The sequence below is a fragment of the Eleginops maclovinus genome, chromosome 16 (genome assembly GCF_036324505.1).
Source record: "Eleginops maclovinus isolate JMC-PN-2008 ecotype Puerto Natales chromosome 16, JC_Emac_rtc_rv5, whole genome shotgun sequence".
NCBI classification, from domain to species: domain Eukaryota; kingdom Metazoa; phylum Chordata; class Actinopteri; order Perciformes; family Eleginopidae; genus Eleginops; species Eleginops maclovinus.
The window spans coordinates 10,153,018-10,167,793 of record NC_086364.1 but is presented as its reverse complement, the minus strand read 5'-3'; the positions used below and the strand labels follow the sequence as shown (position 1 = coordinate 10,167,793).

Sequence of the window (14,776 nt, the reverse complement as noted above, 5' to 3'; positions counted from 1 at the left end):
TGTAGAGGGTTCTCCGTATTAAGAGGGGTAGACTATAAATAGATGGACAAACCATGGGAGGACCCCGCCAATGACCAGGAAGCAGCCGTCAGTATGGCAACCGAGAGACGCTGCTCTCTTAAGTGCTTTGGTTTACAGGAACATAACTTCCCAAATCCCACGTTCACTTCACGTCCGTTTTTTTGGAGGAATTTGATTAACTGCGAAGGTGTTAATTTGCACACCTAAAGAACAATATCAACCAAGACCTGCACCTTCTCAACTTAACTTGTGTTCCTGTGTCAGAATCTAGTTTTTACCGGAGGTCGAACAACTACTCAGATCTTGTACTTGAGAAATGTAAAACTAAAGGGCAGGAATACTGTTACAAGTAAAAGTCCTGCATTCAAATTTTACTCAAGCAAAAGTACACAAGAAATGGCATCAAAATATACTTAAAAGTACCAAAAGTACCGATTATGCTAATTGTCCCATTGAAGAATAATATATATGTTATGACTTGATTAGAATTATTGATGCAATAATGTGTTTATCAAAGATGGTAAAGGTGGAGGTAATTTTGATGACTTTGTATCCTGCAGGGTAGCTTCTGAATTTACTTCAGGTGTGACTAAACTTCTATTTAAGTTTTGATTACATTTCAAATCATGAATCCAAATTTGCAAAGTAACTAAAGGGACAAAATAAATGTAGTGGATTAAAAGTACACGATTTACCTCTAAGTTGTATTGGGGTAGAAGTACAAAGTAGCAATGGAAATACTCAAGTAAAAGTCCAACAAAATTGTACTTACAGTAAGTACCGTTCTGGAGTAAATGTAATGAGCTACTTAACACTGTTTTTTTTTTTTACTTTGTGCTCACAAGTTGCATATTCCACATTCAACTTTGTATATGTCACATGCAAATATTTCAAGAACCTTAGCAAATACAGTGAAACCAAAGCTGTCTGCACATCCATATACATCTAGAGATGATAAAGGTTTTATAAACTGGGGGGTCAAATATACCAAAAGTATGTTGATTGTGGGCAATGTGAGGATCCATAACGCTGCTGTTTTTCCCTTTTACTATATACTATTTCAGCAGTGCCCCCTTCTGTTCACATTCTGCAGTTGCAAGATAAAAGATGTCTTCTGTTCATCCACCCATCTATACCTGCTAATGTGGCTCTTAACTATAATATAAAAGTGAACATTCGAGTGTCACACAGCAGTCATATATGAATGTATCAGTTATTGACAGTGCTGCATTCAAATGCAGAGACAAGTTTGGGGTACAATTATTTATAGCAATGCTTCTCGAATGAACAGTGTAACTTGTGTAGAAAAATATCTTCTGTAGATACAAACATAAATACAGGTGTAATATTACAGAAATAACACCATAAATAACAAACATAAAAAGGACTTTATATACAATCCCGGAAATAAAAAAAGCTTTGTTTAAAACACATAAACCTATAAACAACGGGTGCTCATATTATATGTTTGTAGTGTAGTTGGTCATCTGCAACAAAACCAATTTTTTATGAAAACACTCAACAACAACAAAGCAGGTCTATGTTTTGTCAAATTACAAAGCATTATTAAAATGTGATATTTTTAAAGAACTTCAATACTTTACTGTTCATATGAAGGTTGGCCAGATAATAAGTAAATCAAAGTGTCCTGGAGCAATCCTTTAAATGCTCTGCTAGTAAGGAATAAAGTTTTTTATAAATATATAACATTTTTTCTTCAAACCTGACCAAAATTCTTCATGATGCTGGTGAAATGATGTTAAAGCCAACAGTCGAGAAGCAGGAGTGGACATTTTCTTCAGTGTTTCATGAAAAAAGGATGAGTCAGAGCTTTGGCAGCTGAGATGCGGCGGCTGGGTCTGAATGCCAAACATTGCTGCAGGTAGAGAGAAGTCACACCTTACAGTCCGAAGGTTTAAAGTCTCAGTGCTGCTATTGTAAAACTTTTTGTTCTGTTAATCTTAATGACGATAACCAGTACATTTTCTACACGACCAGCAACGGAAAAAACAACCCAAACATCTATTTATATGAAACACAAATAAGCATGCAAATTGGATCTGTGAAACTATAATTACAAAATATTTGCTATTTTTAGACATGCTAGCAATAAAGGCCTAGGGATAGCATCGCTGGTCATTCCACACGGTGCAGACTGAAATATCTCAGCAACTGTTGGACGGATTGATACGAAACTATGCAGACATTTATGGTTCCCAAAGGATTTAATGAAAACCTCTGACTTTAATTCTGTGTTCCAACCTCCTGCTAGAAAGTATCAAGTAATTGTAATGAAACACCAACCAAAGTCAGAGTTTCTGTTTTTAAAGTAGGATAGAAGAGTTTAAGGATTGAGAAAATATTTTTCTTAACCATTAATGGTTTGAAACAGCATTCTACATCATAGATATCATACGTTTATTGCCCCAAACACTGTAAAATGTCTGTGAGAATGACCAATTAACCTACTAATCACCTCATCATCATTACTCAAAATGTATGTCTATGTTGTCTATATATTTTATACATATATTTGTTCAAAACATTTTCATTCATTACAATAGATCCTCTCACTACGAGTTCAGGCTATAACTGCTGGTGTGGAATGTGAAGCATGGCAACGTGTCATGAAAACAGAAACACTGATTTTCTCACAGATAGCAGGTCATTGTCGTCCGGGCTGAGGTTGCGCAACAGCCTGGTGCTGAAGCCTTTTGGCCCCCAGCAGACTGAGTATTGGATGGGGCTGTCCATTGGCCAGTCCTCCTCGCTGGGCAAACCAATCACCCTAAAAACAATGGATAAAACTGAAAAACTGAGCACATGCTGCTAATACCAGTGTGTCTGCCATTTTCAAGCTTTTCTTGTGGTTCATTTTATTTACATGGAAAACAAATGTCTTGAAGACCATCATAAAATTGTGTAACATGTGGTTCCTTATAATGGCAGGGGGATAAATCAGTTTCCATGATGCTGGAGAATCTTTGATTGGCAAATCTAGGTGATGCCTTGCCTTCTGATATGATTCAGCATGTTTGACGTGTTACCATTAGCATACCGCAGAGCTGTCGAACAATGCCGACACACACCGTCCTTGTCCGATCCACCACTCGCACTCCATACTTGTTGAACACCCAAATGTTCCCACACAGCTGATTTACAAGAAGCAGCTGGGTCTTCTAGCTCCTGTGTGTTATCTGAACTCTCCATACTAACTTTTCTTCTTGTATTTTGTTCGTTTTGTTATGTTCTCTTCTTGTTCTTCATTTGTTGTTTAAGGGCGGCTGGCAAACAGCTTTTAAGCGCAATACCGCCCCCTTGATTATAGTGCAAGTAATGGATACTGCCCTGAGTGACAGACTTTTTTTCCAACTCGTAAAACGAGAGACAAGGGACGAATACGAATACCGTTACACCCAGTGGTGTAGTGGGGATTTTTTAAGTGAGGGTACGCTATTTGTGACGTCACCCCCCAAACACACACACACACACACACACACACACACACACACACACACACACACACACACACACACACACACACACACACACACACACACACACACACACACACTCCCACCCAAAAAGCCATACATATATTCAGCTTAACATGCAGAAATACACACAGGTGTCATATAGATTATTGTTTGTTTGTAGCCCAGTTTCCCGTCCTTTGCATCGATCCAGGGATAGGCCTCCTTTTTTCTCTTCCACATCTCCTCAGTCCAGATCGCGAACGGTGAGCTGTCGGAGCTCCCCATAGAAATATGGGAGCTCCCCACCACCTCCGCGCTAGCATTAGCAGAAGATGTGGGAACTTCGGTGGTGGTGCTGGCTTGTGGCTCAGTCAACGTCTCTGGCTCCTGAATTTCATTGCTGACATCTTTCCGAAAATAAAAATCAATACTTTTCTGTCGATTTGACATTTTAATAACTACACTAACCACACTGAAATCAAAATAGGCTACACATCACATCCACGTTCTCGTTGTTTTTTTTTGTTGTCTTGTTTTAAGTCTCAGGTTGATGACGATTATCGAATGTTCATGTTATGTTCATGTCGTAGCCAATATAGGTCACGGACAGATACTGGGGATGTCTTATGTAGCCTATGTAGGTTGTTCTCACCATTGCCAATATCTCCGGATTGACATTTGAGTTGTAAGCTATTTTTTTTAATTCTTTTTTTTAGTTGTAGCCTAAGCTATTTTATATTTATATTTTTTTTATATATCACGTCGGGAGAAGTGGGTGGACGGCGTACCCCCGCGTCCAACGCCCACTACACCCCTGGTTACACCCCTACTGCACAATGAACGAAGAATCCAAAAATTCTTAAAATTCTTTATGACATTGAAGTGAATATTGGCCTTGTATAAAAAAGCTAAAACTAATTATCAGTTTTAAAAAGTAAGGTTTGAGTTAAAATGCCTGTTTTGATAGTAAGGGCATATAACTGTAGTTTTATGAGAGATTAAGGAAAAATACTCACTCAAAGATTTTTTGTAGCTGTTGTACCTCGGTGTACCCCGTAAACAGTGGTCTGTGGGAGAGTTCAAGGAAAAAAACGTTATCTCTATTTTGCTGTATGTGCAGAATGTTTCACATGTCAAATGACACTCTCTAATACCAGACAAAGACTCTTTACTTTAGGAGGAAGAGCTCAGCAAAGATGCAGCCAACGCTCCACATGTCCACTGAGGACATGTAAACAGAGTTCAGCAGCACCTCTGGTGCTCTGTACCACAGCGTCACCACCTGAGCAAAAAGAGGATGCAAAACAATGAAGACATAACCGGGACCGGGAGAAGTGACAAAAGAACATATTCTACTTCAGCCTAAGGAACAAACTGAATGCAGAGCTGTATTTAGGAAAACTAGTAACACTGTAAAACAGCTTAGGATAGATTTCTGCAGTTATAATTAGCAGGGGACTATCCTCTTCATGTGGTGCCGTACTTACACCTGGAGTGAGAGCAATATTATAGGTATAGATGCGTGCCAGTCCAAAGTCTGCGATCTTGAGTTCTTCGCGGCTGCTGACCAGGATGTTTTCTGGTTTCAGGTCACGGTGCAGCACCATGTTGGTGTGTAAGAAGTCCAATCCTTGAAGCAGCTGCCGCATCAAATCCTGTACAGACAGACAGCAGCATGGCTTAAGAGACGTGTCCAAATTTCTGTTTGTCAGTTGTTGGTAAAACAGTGAATTCCAGCTCTGCACGTTAACAAGGAACACCTGAACCCACCACTTGCTTTCTTCCCTGAGGCACGGGCTGAAAACTTACAGTTATGATAAATCCTTGACAAATAATCATGCCTACGTTGGTGCACAGTATGTGATTGTGTTCAGCAGAATTTGATCCTGCAGGATGGAAGTAGCTTTTGATATACAGTATCTGACCACAAAAATCATGGGAGTATACCTGCCTCAAATGCAATTTAGCTACACAAAAGAGAGAATTATTCACTACAGGCGGCCCAAATGTAGAGACGACGACGGTTCGAAAATGTTAATCCTGTTTCAGTGAAGAGCCCGTTTTGTTTATTTTATGTACTTTTTACGCTTATCACAAGATTGAGCCATTTTTAGGTTTTCCCTATGGGGGAAACATTTTTTCTGTTTTCACTAAGGTTGTTGATGCTGTTCTCTAGAACTGCCTGTGATGTACAATTTAAGAACATGTGTCTATACAATGCTAACTCAGGTGGTGAGTTCACACCTTAATACAGTCACGGCTCAGTCCAGAAGCAGGAACCTTGGAGATGTAGGTGGAAAGGTCCTGGTCGATGTATTCCATCACCAGAGTGAGAACCAGGCCAGTGCCCACTGGGACAGTGGATGCATCTAACAGCCTGCATGTATAAATTAGCAGGGGATTACAAATGTAACAACAGAAGCAGCAACAATAACAAATGCTTGTGAATATAACTTATAATATTTGGTCTAGATTCCATGTATTTAAATGTTGGCCCTTGTGTTATTATTATTATTATTTTTTTTTTTTCAATAAAGGATTGCAACATAATTTGTAGCCAACATTTTTTTGTATATTATTTTTAAATTACATTATCCTTAACTGCTTACTATAATTATTACGGTTTGAAATGTGTAAATGCACCATGAGGGTTGCTATTTAATCTTGCCGTATCTTTTGCAACGAAAATAAAAGAGTTATTTTCTTAAATTAAAACGTGGTGGAATAAAAGAAATCACAATTTATTCTATAAATATATGATATGTTTTTAATGTAAAAAGTGGTTCAGAAATGTAGTGGAGAAAAAAATATTTTTACACAGTAAAGCACAATTAAAACACCTTAATAAATGCACGCTTGTCAAAACTGTAATTACATTCGAGCATGCCAAACATAAGCTCACATGACTATGTTGGGATGGTTGAAGGACTTCATTTTACGCAGCAGGGCCACCTCGCGAATCATGAAGGCAGGGATCCCGATCTCAGAAGTGTTCCCCTCGGTCTTGAATTTCTTCACCGCCAGGAGGCGCTGTTTCTCCCCCAGCTCTCTGGCTTTATAAACCTTACCGTAGGAGCCTTCTCCTACCTCTGCAAGGAGCTCGTAGCTCAACCGCTTGGTGCGGACGTCCATGGCCTTTCAGATGCAATATAAATGAACCTACATTTTATAAATAAATGTTTATCAAAAGGATGAGAAAAGTTGAATATGTTGCATTTAGCTTAGCTGCTTGCCACATGTTTTTGAAGTCATAGTAAGCTAACTAAACTAGTCTGAATAAAAGTGCGATTTACAAGTTAGCTAGCAGGTCAAATGACCACAGACACAACAGCCGCAAACCACCATTAAAAACAATGTAAAGATACATAAACAAGCTTTTAATTTCGCTTGTTGGTACAGTATCTGGTGCTTTTACCTTTTCTCCGACAACAGCCCGCTCACCACCCTTCATGAATCCACTTGCAGGATTATGTCGATACGCATCTGCAGCCAGCCTTAGAAAATCACACCCCTTTTATTCGCCAACTAATCAGATAGCTCAAAATGTACATGTTGTTAAACCCACTTCCTGTACACGTGCTCCCTGCTGCTGTCAATGTAGTCAAAGCCAGAGGTTCTGGTCGGTGCTATTGCTGCGTTCACGTTCAGTGCACATAAAACAAATTAACTTAAAAGTCGTCTTTGTGAAGAGGGTGGTTTGCAGAGAATTACTACAACTAACAGCATGGCAGGTTTAAATGTCAACAACAATGACCGAGCTTGGTAGTAAATGGGAAGTTTACATTGCTTTGTAATTAGCAGTGACGTGAATTGTTAATAATATTGATATAATACATTATCTTTTTTTTCAAACAGAGCATGCTTTGTCCCACTTAAAAGTAGGTTGCATAACATAAATAATGGATTTAGAAATTAAACTAACCTCTCGAACAAAATATTGATCAATAGTACGACAAACCACAACCAAAGAATAGTTAGTACCCTTTAATATTAAAGAGGGCAGAACCTTTGTAAACATGTTACAAACTGCCAAACAAACACACCTAAAAAGGCACAGTGTTTAAGGCTAACTAAAAAGGCAGTTTAGAATAAAATATTACATTATTATAACAAGCTGCATATGATTTTCAAACTTTGGTTTAAAAAATGTGTTTGCATAAACAATTGATGTCTTGTTCGCTCTGATAAGTGCAGGTTGGCTGTTGGAACATTGCAAATCTTACATTATACACAATTTATCAAAATGGATCTATTCAAACATGAACTAATGTAGGTATGCATATTCTAAAGTGTTAGCACAGCTAGGTTTTATGGGTTGGTGTGGAAAATTCATCTTTCCACTTTATTCATGAAAAATATCTTATTTGTTTGATTGTGTTTTGGAAGTCTTTGTTCTAGGGCGCTTAAAACAAACGTTGATTTTGTGAGTCAGGCATTAGCTCAGTTACTGAATAATTACAGTATAACTGCACTCAGCCCAATGTGTTCAGGAAGTTAATCATCTTTGGATTTGTTATATTTCATTTGCTTTGCCAAAGAGATAGCATCCAGATGGAGGTTACGGTTGAGAATGACTGAGCCGCAGGTGAGAGCTCCTGCGAGAGCACCGGCAAAGCCACACAGAAACACATCCTGACCTGCAACACAAAATGTAAATACCTCATTAGGATGACACTATTAAGTCTTCTCTGGAATTACACATGACCTCTGATGATACTTTGCTGCACGGATTGGCTCACCTGTCAGATAGAGGTTCTTCAGAGGAGTTTGAGGTCGCACTGTAGCATTGAGTTCAGGGCTGAATCGGGCTATACCATGATCCGCTCCGTAGATTTCACCTTTTGGGGCTCCGATGTAGTGTGTGTTTGTGATGGGGGTGCCAGCATCAATGTACTCAATCTATACCAATAAAAAGAAAAGAAAACAGGCATATGAATTCTTAGATTCAGACAATGGTTGAGTTATAATTAGTAAAAAGGAATAGTAAAAATACATAATGCAAACAAATTGTAGAAGTACATACTGTACAAAAAAAGAGGGACAGTCTACAGAGAATACCGTTTGCAATAAATCTCCATAATATAAAGAAAAGGACAGATTCATAAAAAATACCTTGTCTCTGGTTATCTTGGGGAAGATATCCATCAACACTTCCAGAATCGAGTCAATGAACATCTGTTTCAGCTCTTTGTATTCAGGCGCTCTGTTGTTAACTTTGTCATCCTTCCACTCCTCAAACCACTCGTACTTTGCAAAACTGACCAAACTCAAGGTGGACTTCCCTAATGTGAGGAAAGAAATTAGATGGTTGAGAAAACATTTAAACATTTTAAACGTTGATATAAAAAGTCATAATAGAGCTGTCTGATTTTAAACAACCTCTAAATACACAGAAACATACGAGACAACAATAATGTTTCTACAAGTTGGTTCTGATCAAGATATCTTCTGTTTTATACAACAACTTTGAGGCCGTGGTGGAGAGGAAGACTCTGAACAGACTGTTATCCCTCATGGATAACCCACCCCACCCTCTCCACCTGCAGCTGGACAGACAGCGGAGCGCCTTCTCCAACAGAATGCTCCAGCTCCGCTGTCACAAGGACAGGTACAGGAGAACATTCCTGCCCACTGCAATAACTCTGTATAACAACTCACCTCTGGCTGAAAGATAACTCTCTGCTCCATAGCCTCTCTGTGACCACTGGACTTAAACCATTACATACTGTACATTCTATATTTATTCCACACCTCTCACACTTATAGTACATATTACATCCTGCTTCATATTTTGTTTTTGTTAATATTTTCTGTACATTTTGTCACAAATGTATATTTTTAATTGAATTGTATTGTAACTACATTGCCTTGTTTTTATGCTGCTGCAACGTAAACATTTCACAAATTGGGATCAATAAAGTAATTCTATTTTATTCTATTCTATTCTAACAATTGTTTGGACTCGTGCATTAATATAGTTTCAATGTAAAAACCGAAACGGTGCATCACGTCAGTCTCTGTACCTGGTGATCTTTCCTCCCAGGTCGAATCTTTAGCCGATGGAGACGCAACGAACAGAAGTGGTACACTTTTAGCTGACTCTTCCCTGTTTCCATTCAAATATTTCTCCGTCCTGTAAAAGAAAACATGTAGTTCTGGTGAATTAACACAGATACAGTATAGCTGACGCAGATAGATTCTGTTCTTACTTTACAACTCTAAATTAAGACTTTAGCTTATAGCAGAGAAAGGGCTTAGTATTACTGTACAAGTATTTACAGTGAGTTAAATCTCCATGTGTAGTTCATCTTCGTGTATCTTTCAGAAAGTGTTTTACATCAGCTCAAAGTGAAAATCAACAGGTAAATGAAGTCAACATACAGTTCATCAAAATTGTTCTCGGTAAAGATCCAGTAGTTGTCTGCCTTCAGGCCCAGATCCTCCTTAGTTCCTTCCAGACCCAGAAAAATACTCAGGCCACCTTCACCATTCTTCATCATGCTCAGCTGCTGTTGGATGGCTGGATGATAGGATCAGATAAGATTGAACTTAATTGACATTACAAATTAATGCAGTTTGCATCTAACCAGGAAGTAGATATGCTGCAGGTGAGGTTACAGTACATAAAGATATGCGGGTTACAGTATATGAAAGTTGTAGAAAGAAAAGGTGCTGTCAGGTTGTATTTACAGATAAGGTGCATGGTTTAAAGCATATATAGGAGTAGCACATCATACAGTACATCTTTAACAACATAAGGAATGTAAAAACATTATGTATATGTGGGTAGATTGTTTGCATACAGTTCTGTGTCGGTATGAGCAACGTGCTCTAAGCAGGGCAATGCTTATTTATACTTATGGAGAAAAACACCATTGCATTGATGGGAGAAAAATATATTTTAGGTGATTTTTGCTGTCCAGTTTTATGGAATATGCTCCAGGAGCATTGCCGAGACAGTTATAGGACAATATACTGTATGTACTGTATGTGAATGTAATGAGGAACAATAACCATACATTTTCAAATTTGCTACATGTTAAACTAGCTGGACTAGTTTATTTTAAATGACCAATTACACAATTTGGATAACATAAGCAATTGAATTTAATGAAATAGCTTTTTGGCTAATTACCAAATTCCACAATAGCATACAGAGAATACAGTCAGTCCGAAATCTGTTGCAAAATGAAAAGAATCTCGACGTACTTTGCAAATAAATATAAAAATGTTAAGTGTTTAAGAATGAATGACCTTATGCTTGGCTTGCATAAATGCACAGAACTACTTAGAAACAAGCCGTGAGTCTTTGAATAAGGAAAGAAAATGAAACATACTGTCTGCAGCTCAGACTGAAATTATTGCTCAACTTATCCAGCTTGGAAAAAGTACAAACTCTGAGCCAGCCTTTCGTAAGATTTGCTGCACTTCTCCGTTTTAGGTCATTGGTAAATTGAGTCATTCTGGATTTGGAAGACCAAAAAAATATATTGATGTTGTGACCTTGGTATTTTCTAGACTAAAGAATCGCTTTTAATAAATAAATGTTCATTAGAAACTGAACATATTATTAGGTATTCCCTACCTGGCATGGCCTGGAGCTCTTTGGGCAGCAGCTTCTCGTAGGTGTTGAAGATGCCAGCATTAGAGATGACCATCGGGGCGCGGATATGTATTTCATCCTGGCCTTTCATGACGCTTACACCTAAAACCATAAAAACATATAATTAATTGCAGTGATCTCTGATCAGTGAGAGCTGCATGCTGGAATTTTGTTATGAAATATTGAGGAAAATCAGACCCACCATAAGCCTCATTGGCGTCATTGAACAGGATGCGGTTGACTGGGGCTCGGACTAGAACTGCACCACCAGCCTTCTCAATAATGGGGATCATGTGGTAGGCAATTTCACTGGCTCCCCCTTTTGGGTACCAGGCACCATTGAGGTAGTGAGTGACCAGCAGGCTGTGCATAGAGAAACTGGTATCTTTTGGCATGTTACCTGCAGAGCAGAGAAAAAAACAAAGACAATGAGCAGAATACTAACTAACTAACTCTATTAAGCCAACAAGACTGTGGCTTAGCCTACCGTAGGTGCCATAGATGTAGGTGAAGACGGCCCTCAGATCCTCATTCTCTGTCAGTTCATTGACTACTTCTGTCAGGGTGCGGGAGGCCATTTTGAAGAAGTAGGACAGACGTTTGGCTAGACCAGTGTAGACCAGGAACTTTGCAAGGGGGGCGGGGCAGATCTTCAACATAGCGAGGAGCCAAATGCCCCGCCCAACTTTCTGAACATAAAAAACACAAGACACACAGATGAGGGCTGGACTGACACACACTTTAACGTGATTTAACTGCGATCATACTGATCTATTTTTGTATGATTAATTGATTGTATTAATGGTTATTCAGACAAAAACTAAATATCCAAAAGGAATGGGATTTTAGAAGACAAGCGCAAGACATTTAACCTTAAAAAAAAAAGAAAAAAACAATCAAACCAACCAAGCAAGAAGTTGAGAAAATTGTATTTATACAGACTGTGAATTTTGCTGTGTGAGAATTGTTAGAATGCACCTTTATGTCTGACCTAAATGCATCACTTCATCATTTAATCCTATCAGACGTGGATGAAATTGTCATAAAGAAAATTGTTTCTTGAGTAGTGTCCAAAAAAGCATTTTGGGAGTAAAGGATTGACTTTTACTTTGGACCACCATATCCTAATCAGTTTATTTTATATCCAGGTGTACATTTGTGACACATTTAAAGAAATTCCCTCAAGGACAGACAAGTACAAACCCGAAAACAGTATCCAGGCTATAGCCGTTGCTGGTGGAGAAGCATAAAAAGAAGTGAAAGTTGCACTAAATTGACAGATAAGATAAAGAATCATCGGTATGTCAAAGCAAAACACTGTTGCAACTCAGTCTGAAATATCTCAGAGAGTTACTCTGACCTTTGATTTACTAACCCTTGAGCCCTTCAAAAATCAGTGATGACACAAATGCAAAACTTGATAATGAAGCCTCTTTGTGTTAAAGTACAGTTTTAGTCACACATTTCACTGGGGGAAAAGGCATTGAAAAAGGGCTGGAATATCTCAGAAAGAATATTTGATTCTAAATGTTTAAGTACAAAACAAGCAGATGTATTTGAGCTAAAGGTCGTCAATATTCTTTACTATTACTTTAAACCACCCAATAACAAACTGGAAAGCAAAACAAACCTACCTTGCACAGTTTTACGTAATCATCAATGGCCTTCTCCTCCCCAGGGAAGCACTTCTTTAGCTCCTCTGCAAAGCGTGTCCTGCCACTGTAGATGGGATACCTGCGGCGGTTCTCCGGAGGTCCCAGCACGACCTGATCATAAGGGTTGTCCAGAGGCTCCCACTGCAGCTGTCCATTAGTCATGTTGTCCAGCATGCAGCGAAACGGCTTGTGTTCAAGCAGGTCCCCGATGTAGTGGATTCCTGCAGGGAGGAAGAGCAGAGAACATTGAACGTCAATTTTTTGTCTTGCAATATTCCGAAGTTTACAGAAAATGATGCGAGATATTCATGAAAAGAAGAGCCGTTGTTCTCACCAACATCAAACTCAAAGCCCTTCTCAGTGAACGTGTGGCAGCATCCTCCAGATCGATCATGCTGCTCCAGCACCAGGACCTTCTTTCCAACTTTGGCCATCAGCACTGCAAGCCCAAGCCCACCAATTCCACTGCCAATGATGACGGCATCAAGGTTTTCAGGTACTTTACTGGCCAAAAATCCTTAAGAATAGGAAACAGAACATTCAAACAACAGCATGCCTGTTGCACAAAAGGTGAAATAACAAACAATAAAAACAAAAAAAATCGGAGGAATTCTGGACTATAACAGCTTTGAAAATGTGATAATTGACTGTTTTGTTCTGTTTTAAAGTCTTGATAAACTGAACACGTTTGAGTTTTTGGAATGTAGGCTGCATAGCACTTAGAAGACATTGTGTGGACATCAGGAAATATCTGAAGCGTTCAGACTAATTGGGTAAAATAATCAATAACAAAATAATCATAGTGTTGGGCAGCCTGGGGTAAAAGTGAAATCCTCAAAGCTTTGAGTTAATTCAGTTAATTGTTGGATCGGGTCTTTCAATTATATTTTGGACTCAATTAGTACATTTGCTTAATCAAAAAAGTGAAAAATGCCAATCATAATTTTCTTACGTCTAAAATTCAAATAGATCCAAAGTACAGGAATACATACAGAAAAATATGTGCAACAAAACCTACGATTTGGGAAGCAGATAATCTGTGTAAAAGTTGCTTGGATCATTGCAGTCGATTTGCTAACCTCTCAAAAGGAAGAAGCAATGTGTTGCCAATGCTAATTTGAGCGAAAAGTAAATAAAACTTCCAATGGACACTTCAATTCAACGTATAACATACTGAATGACAACTGATTTTGTCAAGTCTATAGTAAAAAGCATCATGTTATTGATCCCCACTGAGCATGTGGCCACAAATGTAAATTCCTGCACAACAACATTCTTTAGTAACATTGCCTTGCAGAGTTGAGGACAGAAACAGAGAAAACATATTACTTTATAGGAGAACTTTTTCAATGAAAAACTTTAGGAACATACTTTAAAACGACCTTGGCAGTGGTGGCTACTCACCCTGTTTCAGCACTTTATTTTTCTCTTTCCTGTCGTGAACCATCTTTTTCACCGGTTCACGAGTGTCCTTCTCAAAGGGGTTGGGCCCGGAGCTGCCGAAGACATATTTTAATACAAATATGACTAAAGCCACACACAATATCACAACACTGAGCAACATCGTGCCACTTTGTGCAACACTCCGTACAGTGGGCGTTCAGTTCCGCGTTCACGCATGTAAATACCGCCTGGATGAATGACAGGACATGCGGAAGGATTCTGGACAATGAGAGCCTTTCTTTGGGACACGTCAGGCAGATTCAACCAATCGACGCCCGGTCCTGTGTGGGAGCGACTCCTCGTTTTAAAGTAAAAGCGACACGACCATCATGCCTCAACTGTGTTACGTAATGCGAAACAAAAGCTACTTGACCCCTGAGTAACTTATGAACAGAAATGAACATAAACAAAAATCATTCTTATTTATGTATGACACAATAAAACATATTTAAATGTTACGAATTATCTGCATTAATTCATTTAATAACGTTTTCCTTTTTCCTTATTACAAATCACGTTTTTTGTGTTTGATTTGTTAATCGTTTTTTTTTACATCTGTTGAGTTCATTGGACTTACA

At 38.6% G+C, this 14,776-nt stretch overlaps 2 protein-coding genes across 2 annotated transcripts; both read right to left on the bottom strand.

Annotated features, from left to right (window-relative positions):
* Positions 1 to 1,284: 1,284 nt before the first annotated feature.
* cdk21 (cyclin-dependent kinase 21) lies at positions 1,285 to 7,231 on the bottom strand. The gene is made up of 8 exons (XM_063904196.1): positions 6,913 to 7,231; positions 6,400 to 6,656; positions 5,742 to 5,874; positions 4,985 to 5,152; positions 4,670 to 4,779; positions 4,514 to 4,564; positions 2,677 to 2,809; positions 1,285 to 1,897 (listed from the first exon to the last, which is right to left on the bottom strand). Exons 2-8 carry the CDS (start codon positions 6,627 to 6,629, stop codon positions 1,820 to 1,822), a joined length of 903 nt encoding a protein of 300 aa, XP_063760266.1. The 5' UTR covers positions 6,630 to 6,656; positions 6,913 to 7,231; the 3' UTR covers positions 1,285 to 1,819.
* Positions 7,232 to 7,466: 235 nt separating this feature from the next.
* Positions 7,467 to 14,395, bottom strand: retsat.2 (retinol saturase, tandem duplicate 2). The gene is made up of 11 exons (XM_063904195.1): positions 14,160 to 14,395; positions 13,090 to 13,272; positions 12,735 to 12,976; positions 11,588 to 11,789; positions 11,303 to 11,500; positions 11,083 to 11,202; positions 9,879 to 10,017; positions 9,521 to 9,630; positions 8,610 to 8,779; positions 8,237 to 8,396; positions 7,467 to 8,134 (listed from the first exon to the last, which is right to left on the bottom strand). The coding sequence occupies exons 1-11, from the start codon at positions 14,317 to 14,319 to the stop codon at positions 7,992 to 7,994; spliced, it is 1,827 nt and encodes a 608-aa protein (XP_063760265.1). The 5' UTR covers positions 14,320 to 14,395; the 3' UTR covers positions 7,467 to 7,991.
* Between the last annotated feature and the right edge of the window lie 381 nt (positions 14,396 to 14,776).